This window comes from Crinia signifera, chromosome 3, assembly GCF_055691185.1.
Source record: "Crinia signifera chromosome 3, ASM5569118v1, whole genome shotgun sequence".
NCBI lineage: Eukaryota > Metazoa > Chordata > Amphibia > Anura > Myobatrachidae > Crinia > Crinia signifera.
In genome coordinates this window covers 206,929,154-206,949,026 of record NC_139219.1, presented here as the reverse complement: position 1 = coordinate 206,949,026, position 19,873 = coordinate 206,929,154, and the positions used below count along the sequence as shown (strand labels likewise).

The following is a 19,873-nucleotide window of genomic DNA, read 5'->3' as shown; positions in this document are numbered from 1 at the left end:
TAACATCATGTGAGAAAAATATGAGCACAGACCTGGAAGACGACAACTCGGAGACAGTGTGGGCAGAGATAACCAACAATAATAAGAAACCAAAAAACAAATTTATAATAGGGGTATGCTATAGACCACCAAATATAAATGAAAGGGAAGAGTCTCTTCTTTTAAACCAAATCAAACAAGCATCAAATCAGGGTCAGGTATTAATTATGGGGGATTTTAATTTACCCGACATTGATTGGGAAAACGAAACAGGTAAATCAGCAAGAAGCAATGGGTTCTTAAGCTTACTTAAAGACCAGTTTATTACACAAACGGTAGAAACTCCAACTCGGGATGAGGCGCTCTTGGACTTAGTATTAACAAATAACACAGACTTAGTTTCAAACACAAAAGTAATTGAACAATTAGGGAATAGTGATCACAATATGGTTTCACTGGAAATCAACTTCAGTAAATTACATCAAAAAGGATCTGCAAAAATACTAAACTTCAGAAAAGCGAACTTTGAATTATTCAGGGAAGCCCTAACAGGAATTGGGTGGGAAACGGTTATGGAGGGAAAAAATGCAGAGGAAATGTGGGATACTCTAAAAAAGGTGCTTGATTCACTAACTATTGAATACATTCCTAAAGTAACTAAAGGTAAATTCAACAAAAAAAAGCCACCATGGTTGGACAAAGAAGTAAGGTCAGCTATCAACAATAAAACCAGAGCCTTTAAATTCTATAAAAATAACTTGAATGAGGAGGCGTTCGCAAAATACAAAGAATCAAACAAAACTTGTAAAGGGGTAATCAAAGCAGCTAAAATATTATATGAAGAGTGCATAGCCACTGAAAGCAAAACCAACCCAAAGAAGTTTTTTAAATACATAAATAGTAAACGTTTAATTAAGGAAAACATAGGCCCACTAACTGATACTAGTGGAAAAAGTGTTACTGAGGACAAGGGAAAAGCAAAACTGTTAAATGAGTTCTTCTCATCAGTATTTACTAAGGGAGAGCAGACTGTGGAACGAACATTTACCACAAACGGGACAAATAAGCCAGATCTCATTGTGGATTTCACGCCGAAGGAAATAATACTGAGGCTAAGCAAACTCAAAACAAATAAGTCACCAGGGCCAGATGGGATTCATCCGAGGGTATTAATGGAATTAAGGGATGAACTAGCTACCCCCCTACATTATATCTTTAGCAAGTCACTATCGTCAGGTATAGTACCAAAAGATTGGAGAATAGCAGAGGTAGTGCCAATATTCAAAAAAGGAAAAAAGGAAGATCCCGCTAATTACAGACCCGTTAGTTTAACATCAATTGTGGGTAAACTATTTGAAGGATTTTTAAGGGATGGTATCCAGGAATATTTAGATCATCACCGTCTACTCAGTACTAACCAACATGGGTTCGTGAAAAATCGTTCATGCCAAACTAATCTACTAGGGTTCTATGAAGAGGTTAGCAAAAACCTCGATAATGGAAATGCTGTAGATGTGATTTTCCTAGATTTCACTAAAAGCATTTGATACTGTCCCACACAAGAGATTGATTAATAAAATGGAGAACCTAGGATTGGGTGAAAATATCTGCAGATGGGTAGGGAATTGGCTATGTAATAGAGAACAAAGAGTGGTTGTGAATGGTGCCATATCAGATATGATACCGGTACTAAGTGGAGTGCCCCAGGGTTCGGTTTTGGGGCCCATTTTGTTTAACATTTTTATTAACGATATTGGGATAGGGTTACTCAGCAATGTATCCATCTTTGCGGACGATACAAAACTTAGCAAAGTCATCAAATCACCAGAAGATGTCACCATGCTTCAAAATGATCTTGCAATTCTAGATGAGTGGGCAAAAAAATGGAAGATGAGGTTCAATGTTGATAAATGTAAGGTTATGCACCTTGGGAGACACAACCAGTGTGCAAGTTACAACCTTAGCGGAGAGGAACTGGGTAATTCCATACTTGAAAAGGATCTAGGAGTCCAAATAGACAGCAATCTAGGATGTAGTGCCCATAGTAATGTAGCTACAAAAAAGGCCAACAAAATTCTGGCATGTATTAAGAGGGGAATGGAAACTAGGGACTCAAGGGTAATTATGCCACTGTATAAAGCATTGGTGAGACCTCACCTAGAGTACGGAGTACAGTTCTGGGCCCCACACTATAAAAAGGACATCATAGAATTAGAAAAAGTCCAAAGGCGAGCAACAAAGCTTATTAGGGGAATGGAGAATTTAAGCTACGGGGAGAGATTAAGCAATTTGGGACTATTTACATTAGAAAAGAGACGTTTAAGGGGGGACATGCTCAACATGTACAAGTATATCAAGGGCCAATATAAGGAACTGTCACACACCCTATTTTCTACTAGAAAGGAATCTAGGACGCGAGGGCATGAGTATAGATTAGAAGAAAAAAGATTTCATTCAGCTAGTAGAAAGAATTTCTTTACGGTCAGAACAGTCAAACTCTGGAACTCTCTTCCCAGAGAGGTGGTAACGGCTGGCTCATTAAATGCGTTCAAGGCAAAGTTGGACAAACATTTACTGGAGAAAAACATCCATGGGTACAAATAAGAAATATAATTTGTCTGTAAAATACCAGAACCTACCAAATCAGCAATGGATATCTATACCAGGTTGAACTAGATGGACGCAAGTCTTTTTTCAGCCTTACCTACTATGTAACTATGTAACTATGTAACTTTCCACATTCAGGACGGGATATAAATTCACATGGTTCTAGGGCTGAAAATGATCAAGGGTCTAAAGTGAGAAGAAGTGAAGGGGGAGTGACTGTGTTCAGTGCCAGGTGGGTGTGTACACCCTTCACACCATCAGCCTCAGTGTTTTCCTAATTATGTAAAAGCAGAAATTGTATCATTTTTTGTGAGGAAAAAGGAAATAAAATGTATAATATGATTTCTGACAGATTACGTGCCAAGCTGGTCATCATAATGCTCTCATGATGATGGGTCTATTTCAATGTGGAGACCTGGAGTTTTAGGGCCTGGTTCTGGTTTGCTCGGTAAGCTGCAAGACACATCCCCTTGCATGTCTCTACTGCAGGAGAAATCATTTGATGGTAGCCGCTCATCGAATTATTGGCTTAGTGGGAACCGACTTTTTTTGTGAGCCCCAGAACAACGACGGAGGGGGCTGCTGACGTCCTGTGACATCAGCACCCCGTCACATATTGTCCCATCGGCGTACCCATGGGAATGCCCAGAGTTTTCATGGGGAGGCCCATCGAATGCATGGGCGAACCCCATCCCATCCTCCGTCTGCCTAAGGCCTGCCCCAATCCTTGTGAATAGATTGGGAACTATGTAAGTTGCTGAAACCATTTGCAAATGGGAGATGCATATGCTCATAATATACCGTGTGCATGCACAAAGCCCCAAACACCGGAACGGGGCTGATTTCCCTGCGGCAGTATAATTAGCAGTACTACTCACCCCTCTGGAGCTGGACGACTATGCACACGTGGCCAGAGGTCATGCATTTGCATGGCTGCTGGTCACACTTGGAGCCCTGTACTACCCTATACCTCCTTTCATTAGGGGAGAGATGGGCAGAATTTTGGCAAGTTCTGAATGTCAACAGTCAGTATTACTATATAGAGAAATGCTGATGTGTTCAGATGTCAATGTGTTCAGATGTGCGTGTCAACAGTCAAGATTTTGATATTACTTTTTTTTTTACTATTTCAGCCTAATGCTAACCTAAAATCCTAAACCTAACCCTAATTCTAAATCTAAACCTAATTCTAGCCCTAATACTAAATGTAGCCATAAACCTAGCCTTAACTCTAAACCTAACACTAACTATAACCCTAAACTAAACTTAGCATTACATTTATATGTTGACATTTTGACTACATACTGCTGATATAGGGCCATATTCTAGTTCACTCTTTCTTACAAAATCCTTCTTAGATGGACAAAACCATGTGCACTGCAGGGGGGCAGATGTAAAATGTGCAGAGTGAATTAGATTTGGGTGAGTTATTTTGTTTCTGTGCAGGGTAAATACTGGCTGCTTTATTTTTACACTGCAATATAGATCTCACTTTGAAGTAAAACCCCACTCAAATCAAATTCTCTCTGCACAAGCTACATCTGCCCCACCTGCAGTGCACATGGTTTTGTCCATCTAAGAAGGATTTTGTAAGAAAGAGTGGACTAGAATAAGGCCCATAGTGAAAATATCTACATTATAATCATGTTGACCTTCTGAAGAACAAACACCAGATGGAGACCAGTGCCAGATTAAGGTCTACATGGCCCTGGAGCTGAAAATTATCAAGGGCCTATTATACGCAATAATAGGGGTTGTGGCCAGCATCTAATAATGCGGGGGGCGTGACCAGTGTTCTGGTTGGGTAGTCTGCTCATAGGTGTGTCTTTATTTGTGTAAATACTTTCAACTAATTTATATGTGTGTGTGTGTGTGCTGGAAAAGGCAGGGGGCTGACATAGGAAAAAATCATAGGGTTTAGTATAGGGTGTAAAATGGTAAAGAGGTTGGCATATGCAAGGGCCTGGCACAGAAAAGAGAGAAAATAGAATATACTTACCTTCCAGCGGCGACTGCAGTCTTTGGGCTTCAGTGCCGACCATGTCTCACCAGCACTGGGAGGATCGGATTATATACAGTATATGCACACTGCCTCCAAATCTGGGTTACCCCCTTTGGGGTGAGTCCATTCTATACGGTCCCAGGAGAGGAGGCGGCACACATAAGTCTCCAAATTATATATAGGACACAGTGATGAGCGGCACTCAGCTCCACTCCTTGTGCTAAGTACAATGTGCAAGACGGCGGTGCCTTCCAAAACTTTGGGTGAACCCCAAGTTATAGATACGTTGTGGTCGGCGGCACTCAGCCAGAAACAAATAGTCCCACTAAGGTCTTTTAAACCAACGTTTCAAAGCTTTAATTGCTTTTTCGTCAGGGTGCTTAACCAAGTGTGACGAAAAAGAAATTAAAGCTTTGAAACATTGGTTTAAAAGACCTTAGTGGGACTATTTGTTTCTGGCTGAGTGCCGTCGACCACAATGTGTATATATATATATATAAACACTCACAGGATGCAGAGAGATATATTGCCTGGTGCCCTCCATAGGTGCATCCGAAGGACGCCGATGTCCTAAGATACTTGCGGAGTGAGGCGGCACTCCAGTCATAAATAAAATTCTGAAAGCCAAAACTTCGTAGACAACATTTCAGCATTTTTTATGCGGTCACCTAAGTTTACCACACCATATACCCCTTATACAAATCATGCAACACAATAGTAACCCCCTTATACTGTACTTGCCCTTACACTTTATGCCACATGAAATGAGCCAAAAATTCACACCGACTGAGCCAAAATTCACACTATGGCACATGAATTGATTCAAAGTTCACATTATGCCACACAAATTAAGGCAAAATTAAAATTTTGCCACATGGATTGAGCCAAAATACACACTCTACCAAACGGATTGAGCTGAAATTCACAATATGCTTCACAAACAGGGACATTGCGCACCAAAGACACACATTAAAAATTTACACCATAATGCCCATTACATGTTAAGCCACACACCATCAATTCCATTATGTATTATGCCAAACACCATAATACCTCTAAAAATATGGTACATAAGTGCTGTTTACCTGCGTCCTAATTGCCAGGGGTTCCATGCTTGTTGCCATGTGGGAAACATGCTCATTGCCAAGGGGGAATACATGCTTGTGGTAACTGCCGCTGCCGGGCAGAAGTGACAGCCACTGACAGCTGGGCAGAGAGCAGGTGGGGGGGGGGGGACTTACTTAAAAATATGGTCCCAGGATCATGCAGGGACATTCCTGGGCTGGACCATTTTACACCAGCCTAGTCCCTGCATTTTCTGGTGTGAAGGGGAGAGAAAACCACCCCCCTGCCCCCCCTCCCTGCCCCTTTAACCGGCTATATTGTTTAACCGGCTACATCTTCGGAACCAATTGACTCATATTGAAGAACTTTTAAGTGGGCTTAGAATGATTTTGGTCCCATGAAACTAAGCCATTTGGTTCCAGAGAAATCTGCCCTCAAAGAACATGAACAAATATGAAATTACATTTCAGAAAAAAAATGCCAATCTCTGGAACCAATTAACCCATATGAACCAGTCTGTTATCAGATTGAAGGCCCAGCGATTTGGGTTCGAATGAGGTCAAGATCGAGCTTCTGTGATGCCAGTGGGAGGGGAACTGGCAGCCATCATAACTGGGTGGGGGTCGGAATTCATGGGTCACATGTTATCCTATGGGAAAATGTTCCAGTTTTGCCTGGTGGTATCTCTAGTTCCCGAGGGGCTATTGACGCGGGGCTCGTTGGAAAGCCCCACTTCTCATCTACAAATGGGCCTATTTGGAGAGTGGGCCTGGAACTGTAGCTCCATCAGGCCCATTGTTAATCCGGCCCTGATGGAGACATACTTTACAGCATAGAACACCATATTTTGGGCAAAATGTAATAGGGTGTGAGAATCAAAAAGTGAGAGATTTTGTGAGCTTTGCATTTTTTTAAAGTGGCAATCATTTACACTTATAAACCAGGTTAATTTGGTCAGGGCCAGATTGAGGTCTGTGGGTGCTCTGGACAATAAAAGGTCTGTGCCCCCCCCCCCCCCCCCGGCGGAGGTACCCGGGGTCCGGGCAGCATTTGGGGAGGCAGCGGGGTCCCTGCGGCAGTTGGGAAGTCAGCAGAGGGGTCCCTGCAGTGTATGTGAACTAGTGACTAATCTGCCACTGGATTTTGTCATGTAATTTATTGTCGCTTCAAAATATGGGCAACTCTCCCAAAGTCTCTCACTTTCTAATTCTTACACAGTATTTATTACATTTTCCCCAAATTTTGTTTCTCTAAAGTTACTTATTATGTTTACAAATTTATTTATCAAAGTGACATACTTTTTTTAAAGGATCAACAAAGGAATAGTGCTATAAAAATTCACACCAATATGTGACATTATGGAAGGAGAAGCCCAATTAATTGGCAGCAATGTGATTGGCCACAATAAAAAGGAGGAGGGTCTGGAAGCAGAGCGATCCATTGCAATCTTACAGTCATCATTGAGGGGTAGAATAAAATAATTGTTTACTATATAAGAGCCCAAGAGTGAGAGAGACTGTCATATCCTGCCAGGATTTACCTACGTTGTTGGGGAGCCTTCTATCTGCCAATAGCCGAGTCTTCGAAGTTTGGAACATGAAGATTATAGTCACAGTAGCCCTGGAGCATATATTATACAGTGTGCGTGTGTGTGGGGGGGGGGGGGGGGGGGGAGGGGGGGTTGCGTTATCCCATGTGCTATCATTGCTCCAAGGACAGTTTATTACAGATTATGCTTTGGGTGCCTGAGGTGCCCGAAGCATAATTGTCTATAAATGCCAACTGGATAGCCCTCAATGAACTAATTATCAGTGGTGGTATATTACCACTGCTAATAAAATTCTGACATACAATTAAATGTAACTATAAAATGATTCCATCCAGTGATGTAGTTTCCTTATACTTGCACAAAAGCTGGCAGATGAGCATGCACAGTACACAGTTTGCTTTAACCCCTTCCCGACATTTGACGTACATGTACGTCATGGTCGGGAAGTACTTCCCGACATTGGACGTACATGTACGTCATGACTTGTAACTGTCACTGCGTCTATAGACGCGGTGACAGTTAGGAGATGTCTGCTGTCCCTGACAGCAGACATCCCCCCTCGCCGCCCAGGGGGGGCAGGGGTGCCCCCCCCGGTCGGCGATCGCTGTGATTGGCTGTTCAAATCTGAACAGCCAATCTCAGCGTTTCCTGTGTTACCGGCGGCTAAGCCGCTCGGTAACACAGAAAACGGTGGTGATCGGTGCAGCACCGATCACCACCGAGCGGCAGCACCCCCCTCCCACCCACCCGGCACTCACCGGGCAGCTCCCGCAGGTCCCCCGGCAGCAGCAGCAGCACGCCAGGTCCCCCGGCAGCAGCAGCAGCTTGTATCCACAGCGCACGCAGCGCTTCCCCCCTCCCACCCCACCAATGAGTTAAAAAATATAAGGAAGTGAAATATATATATATATAAATATATATCGGGTAGTTTGTTGGTGGTATAGGAGCGCTGACACTTGCAGTGCTAACCCCAAAATATCTGGGTATCTTATGCCGATAAAAGGTAATTCTCAGGCAATCAAAGTTAGTATTAGTCTGCACTTTTGTCCTTTCAGTAATTGGACTGTCGCTCCCCTTCTGTTAGGTGCTTATCCCAAGCGCCAAGTAACTAGAAGAAATGGAAAGATAGAAGGGGGCGCCCAATAGTGCAATAAAGTTTTTTTTATTTTTTAAAAAACAACATAAAAAATACACTCATTAAAAAGGACTCGTACCGAGTTTGACCTCAGCAGTGGGCTGATTACCACTAGATATAAATATAATCCTCACTGGCAGTACTGCAAGCTCAAAACGTAATAGTCACCGCTTCAGACGGCTTCCACGGGACCTCCTGGTTCTCCGGACAGCCGGCGTCTCTCAGAGTTCCAGGGTAGATGTTGTATCGTTCGTGTCTGCTTTCTGCCAGGAGTATCAGGATGGAAACGTCACGATGGCCACGCCCCTACGCGTTTCGTCATGGACTTCGTCAGTGGGGTGGCCATCGTGACTGCGTGTTGTGCTTTTACGGATCCATTAGCCAATCAGAGCTCTCAAATTAGCATCTCTCAATTTGCGGCATTGCTTCGGTAGTTTTAAATCAATTATACAGTGGTTTATACTAATAACAATAGTTTAGAGGACGTTTAAGACACTAAAAACATTTAAAAGTTTTTATATATTTGCGTGGAGTTTTCCTTTCATAATACCTTGGAGTTTTCTGTGATTGCGCACTGATCTTCTTAGCTTCTAATAGGTGTCAGGTGTTTCCTCACCTGTCTGTCATCACAAATTACCTGGTGATTTTTAGAAGCCTGTGTATGGTAAATTTGTTACAATGTCCCAAGATACATTCTCTCTGGGGTTTGCTCTTGTTTGCACATATATTTCTCGGAGAATTCGCCATACTATTCATTAATATTCTCATTATCAATCAATATATATTTGCTATTAACGAACTGATGATGAAAAAAGTGAAAAAGATGTTGAAAAAATGTTGAAAAAATGTTGATGAAAAAAATGGTAAAATAACTGCTGAACACAGGGTCGACTTTGTGTCGACCATTTTTCTGAAAGTATATTTTCCAGGTTTTTTTGTGTTTTTTTTATATATTATTTTTGTGGTGGGGTTGTTTTATGCGGATCAGGCATCTTGTATGAATGGGGTAATTTCATAATTCTCGTTAAGTCCATTTGGGACTAAAGTGTTGAGGGTTATGATCCAGTAAGTCTCCCTTTTTGTGAGCTGTTTCTCCCGATCACCTCCTCTTTTATTTATGGGGATGTACTCGATGCCTTTTATTTTTAGTAATGACGGATCACTGTTGTGATATTTTAAAAAGTGTCTTGGCAGACTATGATTAGTGATTTTGTTTTTAATATTTCTGCAATGTTCTAACATTCTTATTTTCAGTGGCCTCAAATAGGGTTAACAAACTTCCAAAATGCTGTTTTGAATACTGTGAGGGGTGCAGTTTTTGAAATGGCATCATTTATGGGGGTGTCTCACATACAAGTCCCTCAAAGTCACATCAGAACTGAACTGGTCCCTAAAAAAATCAGTGTTTGAAATTTTCTTGAAAATTTGAGAATTTGCTATTCATATTGTAAGCCTCCTAGTGTCCAAAAAAATTAAAAGGAAGTTGAAATAATGATGGAAATATAAAGTAGACATATGGTCTATGTTAGTTATTAACTATTTTGAGTGGTATGATTATTTGTCTCACAAGCAGAAAATTTAACATTTTGCAAATCGCTAAATTTTCCATTTTTTCACGACATTTTGGTATTTTTCACAAAAAAACACAGACTGTATCGACCCAAATTTACCACTAATTTGAAGTACAATGTGTCACGAAAAAACAATCTCAAAATCACTGGGATAAGTAAAAGCAAAAAAAAGTTATCCCCACTTAAGTGAGAGATGTCAGATTTGAAAAAAATGGCTCTGTCAGGAACGCCAAAACTAGCTCTGTCAGGAAGAATGCAGATATACCTGACTTCATAAAGAGGCATGCATCAGACAGGGAGTTTAGTTGTTTGAGACTACAGTGGGCTCAGAATGTCATCTCAGGTAGGATACTAGTGTATATTTATATATATGGCGGATCCCGAGGTTGCACTGCAGCACAGTTCAAAATTCAAATAGGGGAGACACACCCACTGCCACTAACTGCCTTTTAAAACTGACTCACTGGCAGTGGGTGTGCCTTCTTTATAAGAATTTTGAACTGTGCTACAGTTGCTCCTCTGAAGCCTCCCCTGTTATATACTGTATTTTGAATATGTATGTTAGCTGTTTATATGAAAGTGCTGCACAGAAGATAAAGAATGGTTATCAGAAAACAATGTATTTCTTTACAGTTTAACAGCTTGTTTTTACTGGAAATAATTATACTGATATGCATTTTAGGTGGGGTGTTCTTGGGAGCCCAAACAAGGAAAAGTTTTGGGTAAGTTATCATGTTCACTTTTTTTGACCAATTTCAAAATGTAAAAGTGATAAAATAAGAATTTTATTCTCACTCCACCACTGAAAGTTGTTTTTTTATCATTCCAAATGAGTGTTGATTTTGTGGGATTATATACAATTACTTCAAAAAACAGTGTAATATGAGGGCAATGCAATTGCATAAAACCACCCACTAGGGGTCACCATGGTGCACTGAATTGCAGCCTAATTTTGTCATTAATAAATGTTATGTTTTATAGTCATTCTCAATGAGATTATTTGATATTTTACTCCCAAATGCACTATGATTTATTAAATCCAATAACTTTACTATTTTTCTATGTCTTTCTTTTATCCTTATTTGAATATGTTGAATAACTTAGCTGTACTCCAAAACTTGAAGCGACTTTACTCTGTGAACATGTTTGATATTTCTGCTGCTAAGGTGTAATAGATTTGAAAACCACATACTGTAGTTTGCAGAGGAACAAAGAAAGGAAGGAGATGGGTGAAGGTGGTCCTTGTGTAGTTTAGAGTAGGTACACTGGTAAACCTTATTTTTGAAGAGCAGCAAAGACTGAGGTTGACATTTAATAGGATGTGGTTTTTTGCCTTACAGCAACCTTACAGATGAGTGTCTGTCAGCTGCCCGCCCCCCACCTGTCCATCATGCCTCATTAGCATGAGAATGCCCAATTGTGCGAAAGGACCTGAATAAGGGCCATTAGGTGTACAAGGGGCACTTCTGTGTGATTTATTACGATTCAAGGGCACTACATGCAGTGTAATGTGTATATGATTGTGCTACTGTCTGTTGTAATTTTAATTGGCATTACTATTGTGTGACCACTTCCACACCGCTTTGTTGGTTTGTCTCTAAATCCAACTATTTAAAGCATAAGAACATCGGTGGTGTGCTACTAATGGACAGAAATCAAGGGCATTCAAGTAAGAGAAAAGGTTTATCAGTGTGGTACACCAAAAAATAATATAATACATAAAGTTTTACTTTTAGTGAATTAGTTATAAAATACTAATTAACAAATATCTGTAAATTTGTTGGTAAGAATAAGATATAACATTATATATCTGGATAATAAATATAAGACAATAAAGACGCTGAATACATTTTAAAACGCACATTTATTAAAGGAGGATACAAAAGGGGTTGGGATCGTTTGGTCGAATGCAATATGGTCGAATGTCATTACATCGAATCCATTAGGTCGAATTGCTAAAAGGTCGACATGATTCTAGGTCGACATGGGAAAAGGTCGAAATGATTCTAGGTCGAAAGGTCATTAGTTCGACAGGTCATTAGGTCGAAAAGGTCATTAGTTCGACATTGTCTAGGTCGACATTCACAAAGTCGACATGGGGTTTTTCACTGTTTTTTTACCTGAATGTCAACACAGTCGACATGGACACAGTTTAAAGTGCACTGCATCCCCTCGCATCGCTCGCTGCGCTCGCAATGCGTCGGGCACGGTGCCTCGCTACGCTCGGCACACTATTTTATTCTCCCACCACGCCCTAGTGGATGGTAGGGCATGAAATACCGCCTGTCAGCACATGTCGGCTCAACAAACAGTGAAAAACCCCATGTCGACTTTGTGAATGTCGACCTAGACAATGTCGAACTAATGACCTTGTCGACCTAATGACCTGTCGAACTAATGACCTTTCGACCTAGAATCATTTCGACCTTTTCCCATGTCGACCTAGAATCATGTCGACCTTTTAGCAATTCGACGTAATGGATTCGATGTAATGACATTCGACCATAATGCATTCGACCAAATGACCGCATCCCGTGTTTTATACATCGCAATTAGTATTTTAGGAATAATTCCGTAAAAAGTAACATTGTATGTATTATATTATTTTTTAGGGCACGACACTGTGATTCTTTTTTTTTAAATGGGTTTGAAAAATGACAGTTAGGGGGCAATTGGCAGGTGATAAAGTACCACCACTTTATCACTTCACTGGGCTTAATAAATCTGGCCGATAATTATCTGCATTTCCCATATCTGTGCTTTTTTGTTACATAAATATGTACAGATTTATATAGTGATAGATACAGTAGCTCTGTCATTAGGTAGATGGTGTTGTATTTAAATCCAACTGCCCATTAGACGGGAAATTTTTACTAATTTTGGGGTGCCAAAATTAAATTGGGTACTTATGTAGTATCTGGGCTGCCGATTTTGTGATTGTATGCCTTACCTTAAGGCATACAATCAGATGCGATGCGATGCGATTCGATGCGATTTTGCATAGGATTCAATGTTAAGAAGGTCCTGTTCATTTCCCCACTATCCAAGTGGGCATAGAGTTGATTTTATATAGCGTGGCGAGCGCAGCGAGCCACCGAGCCCGAAGCGTGGCGAGCGAAGCGAGCCCCGCGAGGGGAGGCATATTTCTTAAAAAGTATTCTGTGTCCCCTCGCGGGGCTCGCTACGCTCGCCACGCTTCGGGCTCGGTGGCTCGCTACGCTTGCCACAGGTTTATATCCAACTCCATGCCCACTTGGATAGTGGGGAAAGGAAAAGGACCCCTTTTTCCCATTGAATTCTATGTTAAAATGGACTCAGACCATTTTAACATTGAATCCTATGGAAAAATCTTGACCATCGCATCGCATACGATTTGGTCGCATGCGATGCGATCCGATCCGATTTCTAAATCGGACGCCCAGATACTACATAAGTACCTTAAATTGTATCTTGCCTCCTGAGCCAAAAGGTTGTGGAGCCACTGCTCTTACATATTGGTAATAATTATGATGCCTGTACATTAAGGAGTTATTCACTAAGGATCTCAAAAGCAAAACATTTTTCTAATGATGTGCACTGCAGGTGGGGCAGATGTAACATGTGCAAAGAAAGTTAGGGGTCGTACACACAGGGGTTTTTTAGCCAATTTTCTAAGCAATCTATCTGCATCAATTAGAAATGTGCATGTGTATATCCTGAGCGATGGCAATGTGCAATCCCACAAGTCACCATCACTTGCTCAGATCTTGCACTGCATGTGCATCAAGAACCTTAAGTTATCACAGATCACTCAGCACATAAGGCTCTATTTCACTGGCATAACTCTAGCTCCTCAGACCCCGCGGTGGCTTGGGGATGCTAGGCAGGTTTGGGTGCCATGGGGGCTGAAGAAGCTATTGCTACGGCCGCCGACAAATCTGTTGATGCTGTCCACCAGGACCAGCCAGTGGCGTCACTACAAATTTGGCTCCCACCTGCCAAAAATGTGTGTTGTGCCCCGCCCTTCCCCTCCCTGTCAGCACTCCTGAGATTTTTTTTTTCTCCAGAAAAAGAAAATACCCAACATTAGAACTGCTAGACCACTACTGATAGCAGTATGCTGACATTTTACAATATTGATATTATAACAGTGCTGGCCAATGGCATAGGAACTAATGTATAAACCCCTGTCCATCCTGCAATTCTATGTCCCCCTGCACCATTCAGTCCCCCTGTCCCCCCTACACCACTATCATACAGAAATAAAAATTACACATAAATCATAAAAAAATACCATAAAAATTTGCTGCTGCTAAATATTCTCTAACCTCTTACAGCAGGTGGGAGATGCAGGTACGGCAGGCACCGACGGGCAATGGGGCGGGCAGACAAGGGAGTGAAAGTCCCGTGCTAGCAGCCGCAGCTGGGACCCTGCAGGCTGCTGCTTCACTCAGTCAGATTCATCGCCGCCGCAGCAGTCCAGCATGGCTCTTAGAGCTGGCAGCTGTGACAGTAGGGAGAAGTGCTGCGGCTGCTAGCGGTGAATTTTATCTGGCATGCGGTTACTCCACTGTGTGCTGCCACTCTCATGGCCGCACCCGCGCTTACTCGCCTGTGATAAGCGAGCGCCCGGCAGCGACAGGTAGCGGTGGGCGGGCGGCCGTGGCACAAGCAGCCACATACACTGTATAGTGTGCCGGACACTCACTTTTCCGGCACCCGGCGCCCACGCAGCCCCCGCTTCCCCAAGCAGCAGCGGGGGCTGCCTTACGGTATCTCCGCCACTGGGACCAGCAGAGCTTCATATCTGCAGTCCCGGCACTCCACCTGTTAGAATGCACTTGCACAGCAGACGGTCATTAAGGATGCTAAAGGAGGCAGCCACCTCATCTTGCATCCTAAATAACAGTCTGCTGTAAGGTGGCGGTCATTTTGCAAGTGACATTCTAACAGGATGAGCGCCGGGTTTGCAGACAGGAGGATCTGCTGGTCCCGGAGGAAAGGGAATAGAGCAGCAACGGACCAGGCGGCAGATACATCGTTGAGCAGGGAGGGGGGAGGAGGCACAAATTTTAGGTGGGGTGGGTAGTTGGGGGGGGGGTGCACAAATATTAGTGGCGGGGTAGCAGAGTTTTTAGTTATGCCACTGCTGTATATATAGTGTGTATAGGACAATGTTTGCTAAGTGATCTGCGCTAACAACATACTGTAGCTTAACACATGATGGCACATCGGCCCGTGTATATGGGCTATAGATTTGAATGGGGTGTGTTCAAACTAATATCTAAATTGCAGTGTAAAAATAAAGCAGCCAGTATTTACCCTGCTCAGAAACAAAATAACTCCCCAATATCTAACTCTCTCTTCACATGTAACATTTGCCCTACCTGCAGTGCACATGGTTTTGCCCATCAGAGAAAATCATTGAGATCCATACTGAATAACCCCCTAAGTGGGATACAATTGGGTGAGAAGGATTTCGATAATCTAGTAGACAACTATATTTAGGGAAATATACAATGGAGTACAGGGTTAACAGGTAAGCTTTAGGCCCTTATTCTGGTTCACTTGCAAAGGAAAATTGCTTCTCAAATGGACAAAACCATGTGCACTGCGGGGGGGGGGGGGGCAGATGTAACATGTATAGAGAGAGTTAGATTTGGGTGGGTTATTTTGTTTCTGTGCAGGGAAAATACTGACTGCTTTATTTTTACACTGCAAATAAAAACCCACCCAAATCTAATTCTCTCTGCACATGTTATAACTGCCCCACCTGCAGTGCACATGGTTTTGTCCATTTGAGAAGGAATTTGCCTTAGTGCCTGATTCAGGTTTAGGCAGCCGATTTCGGCCCCATTACAATGGTTGGGGATCTGCACATGTGCCTATTTGCGCATGGAATATGTAGGAATTGCTCCTACAAAACAGTACTTGCGCTTATGTTGGAGCTGCCAGGTCCTGTGGTCAATGGTAGTATAGGGATTTGCTTATGGAGGGCAAGAAATAGACCGGCGCTTGATTGAAGGATAATGGGGAGGCAAGAAGGGGGGGGGGGGGGTCGAGATAGGTTTCACAGAATGAGGAACAAGAGAGTAGAGATAGAAAAGGAAATAAAAATAAAATAAAGATCAAAATAAATAAATAAAAATAATAAATATAAAAATAAAAAATAATAAAAAATGGCGTTAATGTTTTACAGCCCCTTTGAGGGGTTTTAGAATGTCCCAGAGGTTGACCTGTACTGTGCTAACTTTATCTAAAGTACCTGGAGTCCGTTATTGGAGCTCTTGTGTGCAGCCAAGCGATACAGCGGCAGTGCGCTGTTTGCTGGTTCCAGCGTGTCGGAGCTCCAGCGGGTGACGTCACCGTCTCTTCGGCAGCTTGTAGAAGTAGCAAGAAGGCGTCTGACAAGTCTTCTTCTTCCCTGAGGGTTCTTTTTAAAACGACCCAATGCGTTTCACGTCACTAGGACGCTTTTTCAAGGAAGGATTTCAAAGTCTGACTGTTGACTGAGTTTGTCTGACTGTTGTCTGTTTGTCTGACTGTCCAGTGTTTGGGAGCTTTGTACCCATATATGTCCAGGCTTTTGTTCCCACCAGATAGATTAGACAGATAAATCTGTAGGTGTGTATCCAGTTTAACTCACCCAAATCTAACTTTCCCTGCACATGTTACATCTGCCCCACCTGCAATTGTGATCAACTTTGAATCCGGCTCATTGTCATTGCATGTGACTCAGAATCTGTCTCACACTCTAAAGTCTGCCCCCACCCTTTCATTTCATATCCTTCATTAGGAAAGATTCTTTTGCCATAAACAATATCCATAGATTCAGAACAATACAGAGTCTGTGGGTGAGAGTTAGCAAAGAGAGAGAGAGATAATTTGGACAGAGATAAAGTACCAACCAACCAGCTCCTGTCATTTTTCAAACACAGTAGTAAAAACAAAAACATAGAAACAAAACATTGGTTACTTAATACAGTATTTTCTCTCTCTGCAACTACATCACAGTTGCCCTGATTCTGGTTTGCTCCGTAACCTGCGAACAACGCAGCTTACCGAGCACCAGAGATGCCGCCCATCTAAATGCCCCCCCCGCCGCCGCCAATTTCCCTCGTTAACATGCAATGGGATGTGTCCCCGCCACTGTCCACCCCCCGGCCCACCTCGATTCTTGCAAATGGCCCGGTGACTATGCAAGTTGCTGAAGCCATCCACAAAAGGGAAGCTGCACATGCGCATAATAGAACATGAGCTTGTTCAGTCCCTAAAATATTGGGACACAGCCTAACTCGCTATAATGTGAGTAAACCAGAATGAGCCCCAGTGTGTGTCGCCTGCACAAACACAAGGAGTCCCAAACAATTACGTGGCTAACATTGGTTTGTCTTTCTTTTTTCTTCATTACTCCTACAGTATCTCCATGAACTGTTTATTTTCTCCTGACCTCTGGCTTTGTTATATTTAACTAGTATATGTACCTATATTTCAGAGCAAAACATTCATACAATATGTATTTATAATGGTCTCTATTGTGCAAACACATCTTTTTCTTTTGAATTCAAATCACATTGTTCTGTACTGTGGTTGTTTTGTTTACTACTATCTTTTAGACAATAACTAATCTATTTACAAATTGTATTTGTCCATACACTTCATTTTAATGGAGTTGAAATCACAACTCCATTGTTTGAACTAATTTCCCCTGCCATTAATAACCCCCCCCCCCCCCTCCACCTATTAGGCGAATACCCAAGCCACTGCCAGGGTTTCGGCACCCCCTGCAAACTACAACATTTGTGCCCTACCTCCCATTCTTTATAAAGGGACATTGGTCTCACAATACTACCCCCAATTCAAATTATGCCACACAGTAGTACAATCATAAACACATATAATTACCCTGATTAATATTGCAGCACAAAGTAATGTCCAGTATTCACATTATGACACACAGTAGTACTCCTTATCCATGTATGCCACACAGCAGTGTTGTTACACATAAAGCCCACAGTAGTATTGATTATGCACATAATGCCACACAGCAGTAATACCTCTTACACAAAATGTCCACAGAAAGTACCCTTTATACACATTTACTGTATCTCTGTCCCTCTATCAGCTCCCTATCCTTTTTTCTTCACTTCAGTATGACATCATATACACCATGCCAGAAAAGGAAACCACGGGTGAGATTTAATAGGATGAGAGATTCAGAAAGTGAGAGATTTGGGAAGAAATCTCCAGTTTTTTTAAAGCGGCAATCAATTACACTGCAAAACCAGTGTGATTTTGCAGTGTAAATGATTGCCGCTTTAAAAAAGCTGGAGATTTCTTCCCAAATCTCTCACTTTCTGAATCTCTCATCCTATTAAATCTCACCCCACTTTTCTGTTGGAATTACTAGGCATGGCTGTTGGTGGAGGTTGATCTGAATGACAGATGAGGATTCAGATCAGCATTCACTTCCACCCTGTTCTTCGCCACTTTATTCCCTGGTCTGAATTAATACAACTCATCACAATGAGTAAATTACTGGAGCAATCTTAAATCATTAGAAATCGCAGTAAAGGTGAAATCACTGAATGGATGTACTGTAACAATTGTTTGAATGCCTTTCTCACAAGTGTTTCAATCGTTCTAATTTCCAAATACTCGCTGGGTCAGGAAGCATTTTATTTTGTCAGATTAATTTAGCAGATGCTTTTATTCTGTTTGCTATCCTCTGGATCAATGTACTGAACCGAGCATTTAGAAAAGGTTGAATAAAATGGATTATGTTTTTTATACAGTTTTGCTACTTAGATAATATCCACTTGTCTAACCGTCCTGACTAAATGCATTTAAACTTGCAACTCTGCAATTACAAATAAAAATGACCCCAAGTTTAGTGGGAATAGCAGATGATGACCTGTGCCAATCAGTCTACATCAGCTTTCAGTTGAACTGCATTTAAAGTACATTTTAAACTTGCTGTTATCATAATTTGTGGAATAAGAAACACAGTAAATCTGTTTATTATGTTTCAGATTGCTGCAAATTCGTGGGGAAATACATGGGGTGAAAATGGATATTTCAGAATTGTACGAGGAGAAAATGAATGCGGAATTGAAAACTTAATAATAGCAGCATGGTGTCTGATGAAATAAATATATGTATGCTTAATGTAAAGTTACATATATGAACTAACTTGTTTCATTACAGTACAATTAGTGATCGTTTGATTTTCTTTTCACGTCTAGTATCTACTGATATTATTATGGCAAAACACAAGAAATACAATTCTATGGTAATATTTTATGTTAGTGCTTCTTCTAATTCTATAAATACAATTATAGCATGCAAAGTGTTTCTTTGTCACAAATTTTTACTACCAAAATGTAAATTTGACAATTATTATATATTTTAACATTTTTATTGTTTCTTTTGTACAAAAGCTCATATGTGAAATAGATTTTTTAAGTTTTGACAACCAACTTGATTATATGCTTTTTACAAAAATACTTTATACCAATAAACCTACTTCAGATGTTGGCAAAATAAATATTGTATCATAATTTTCAAATAGTATTGCAAATTCTGTAAATTCCAGCACAATAAGCAACAGACATTGAATATTTTTTCCGCATTTTTTCTATCTAGGTAAGTAAAAAAAATGTTACTAACTCCATCTCATTTATTTTTTTCAATGCATGGGAGATAAAATGATAAAAACAAAACTGAGCAATATACCAATGAACACTTTGAGGCTTATGAAGAGGTTTACAGTATTGCAGACGAAACTGCATCATTTTCTGTGACTGCACCTTTATGCTACATTTAAGCTGTTAGTGCTGCTATAATGAATCTATAACTGTATAGAGCAGAGGGGGAACTACCATTGGGGAAGCAGGTGCAGTGTACGGGGGCTCCTGAGGACTAAGGGGCCCACTGCAGCCCCTATCATCCTCTTCCTATCACCTACTGTTTTTCCCTGTCATACC

At 41.4% G+C, this 19,873-nt stretch overlaps 1 protein-coding gene across 1 annotated transcript in view; it reads left to right on the top strand.

Moving 5' to 3' along the window:
* The window catches only part of TINAG (tubulointerstitial nephritis antigen), a 166,632-nt gene extending 147,439 nt beyond the window's left edge, over positions 1-19,193 (top strand). The window contains exons 10-11 of the mRNA XM_083177324.1: positions 10,591-10,630; positions 18,920-19,193. Of these exons, the coding sequence (XP_083033450.1) occupies positions 10,591-10,630; positions 18,920-19,039 (160 nt within the window). The 3' untranslated portion in view covers positions 19,040-19,193. The remainder of the gene's footprint in view (positions 1-10,590; positions 10,631-18,919) is intronic.
* The last annotated feature ends 680 nt before the right edge of the window (positions 19,194-19,873 follow it).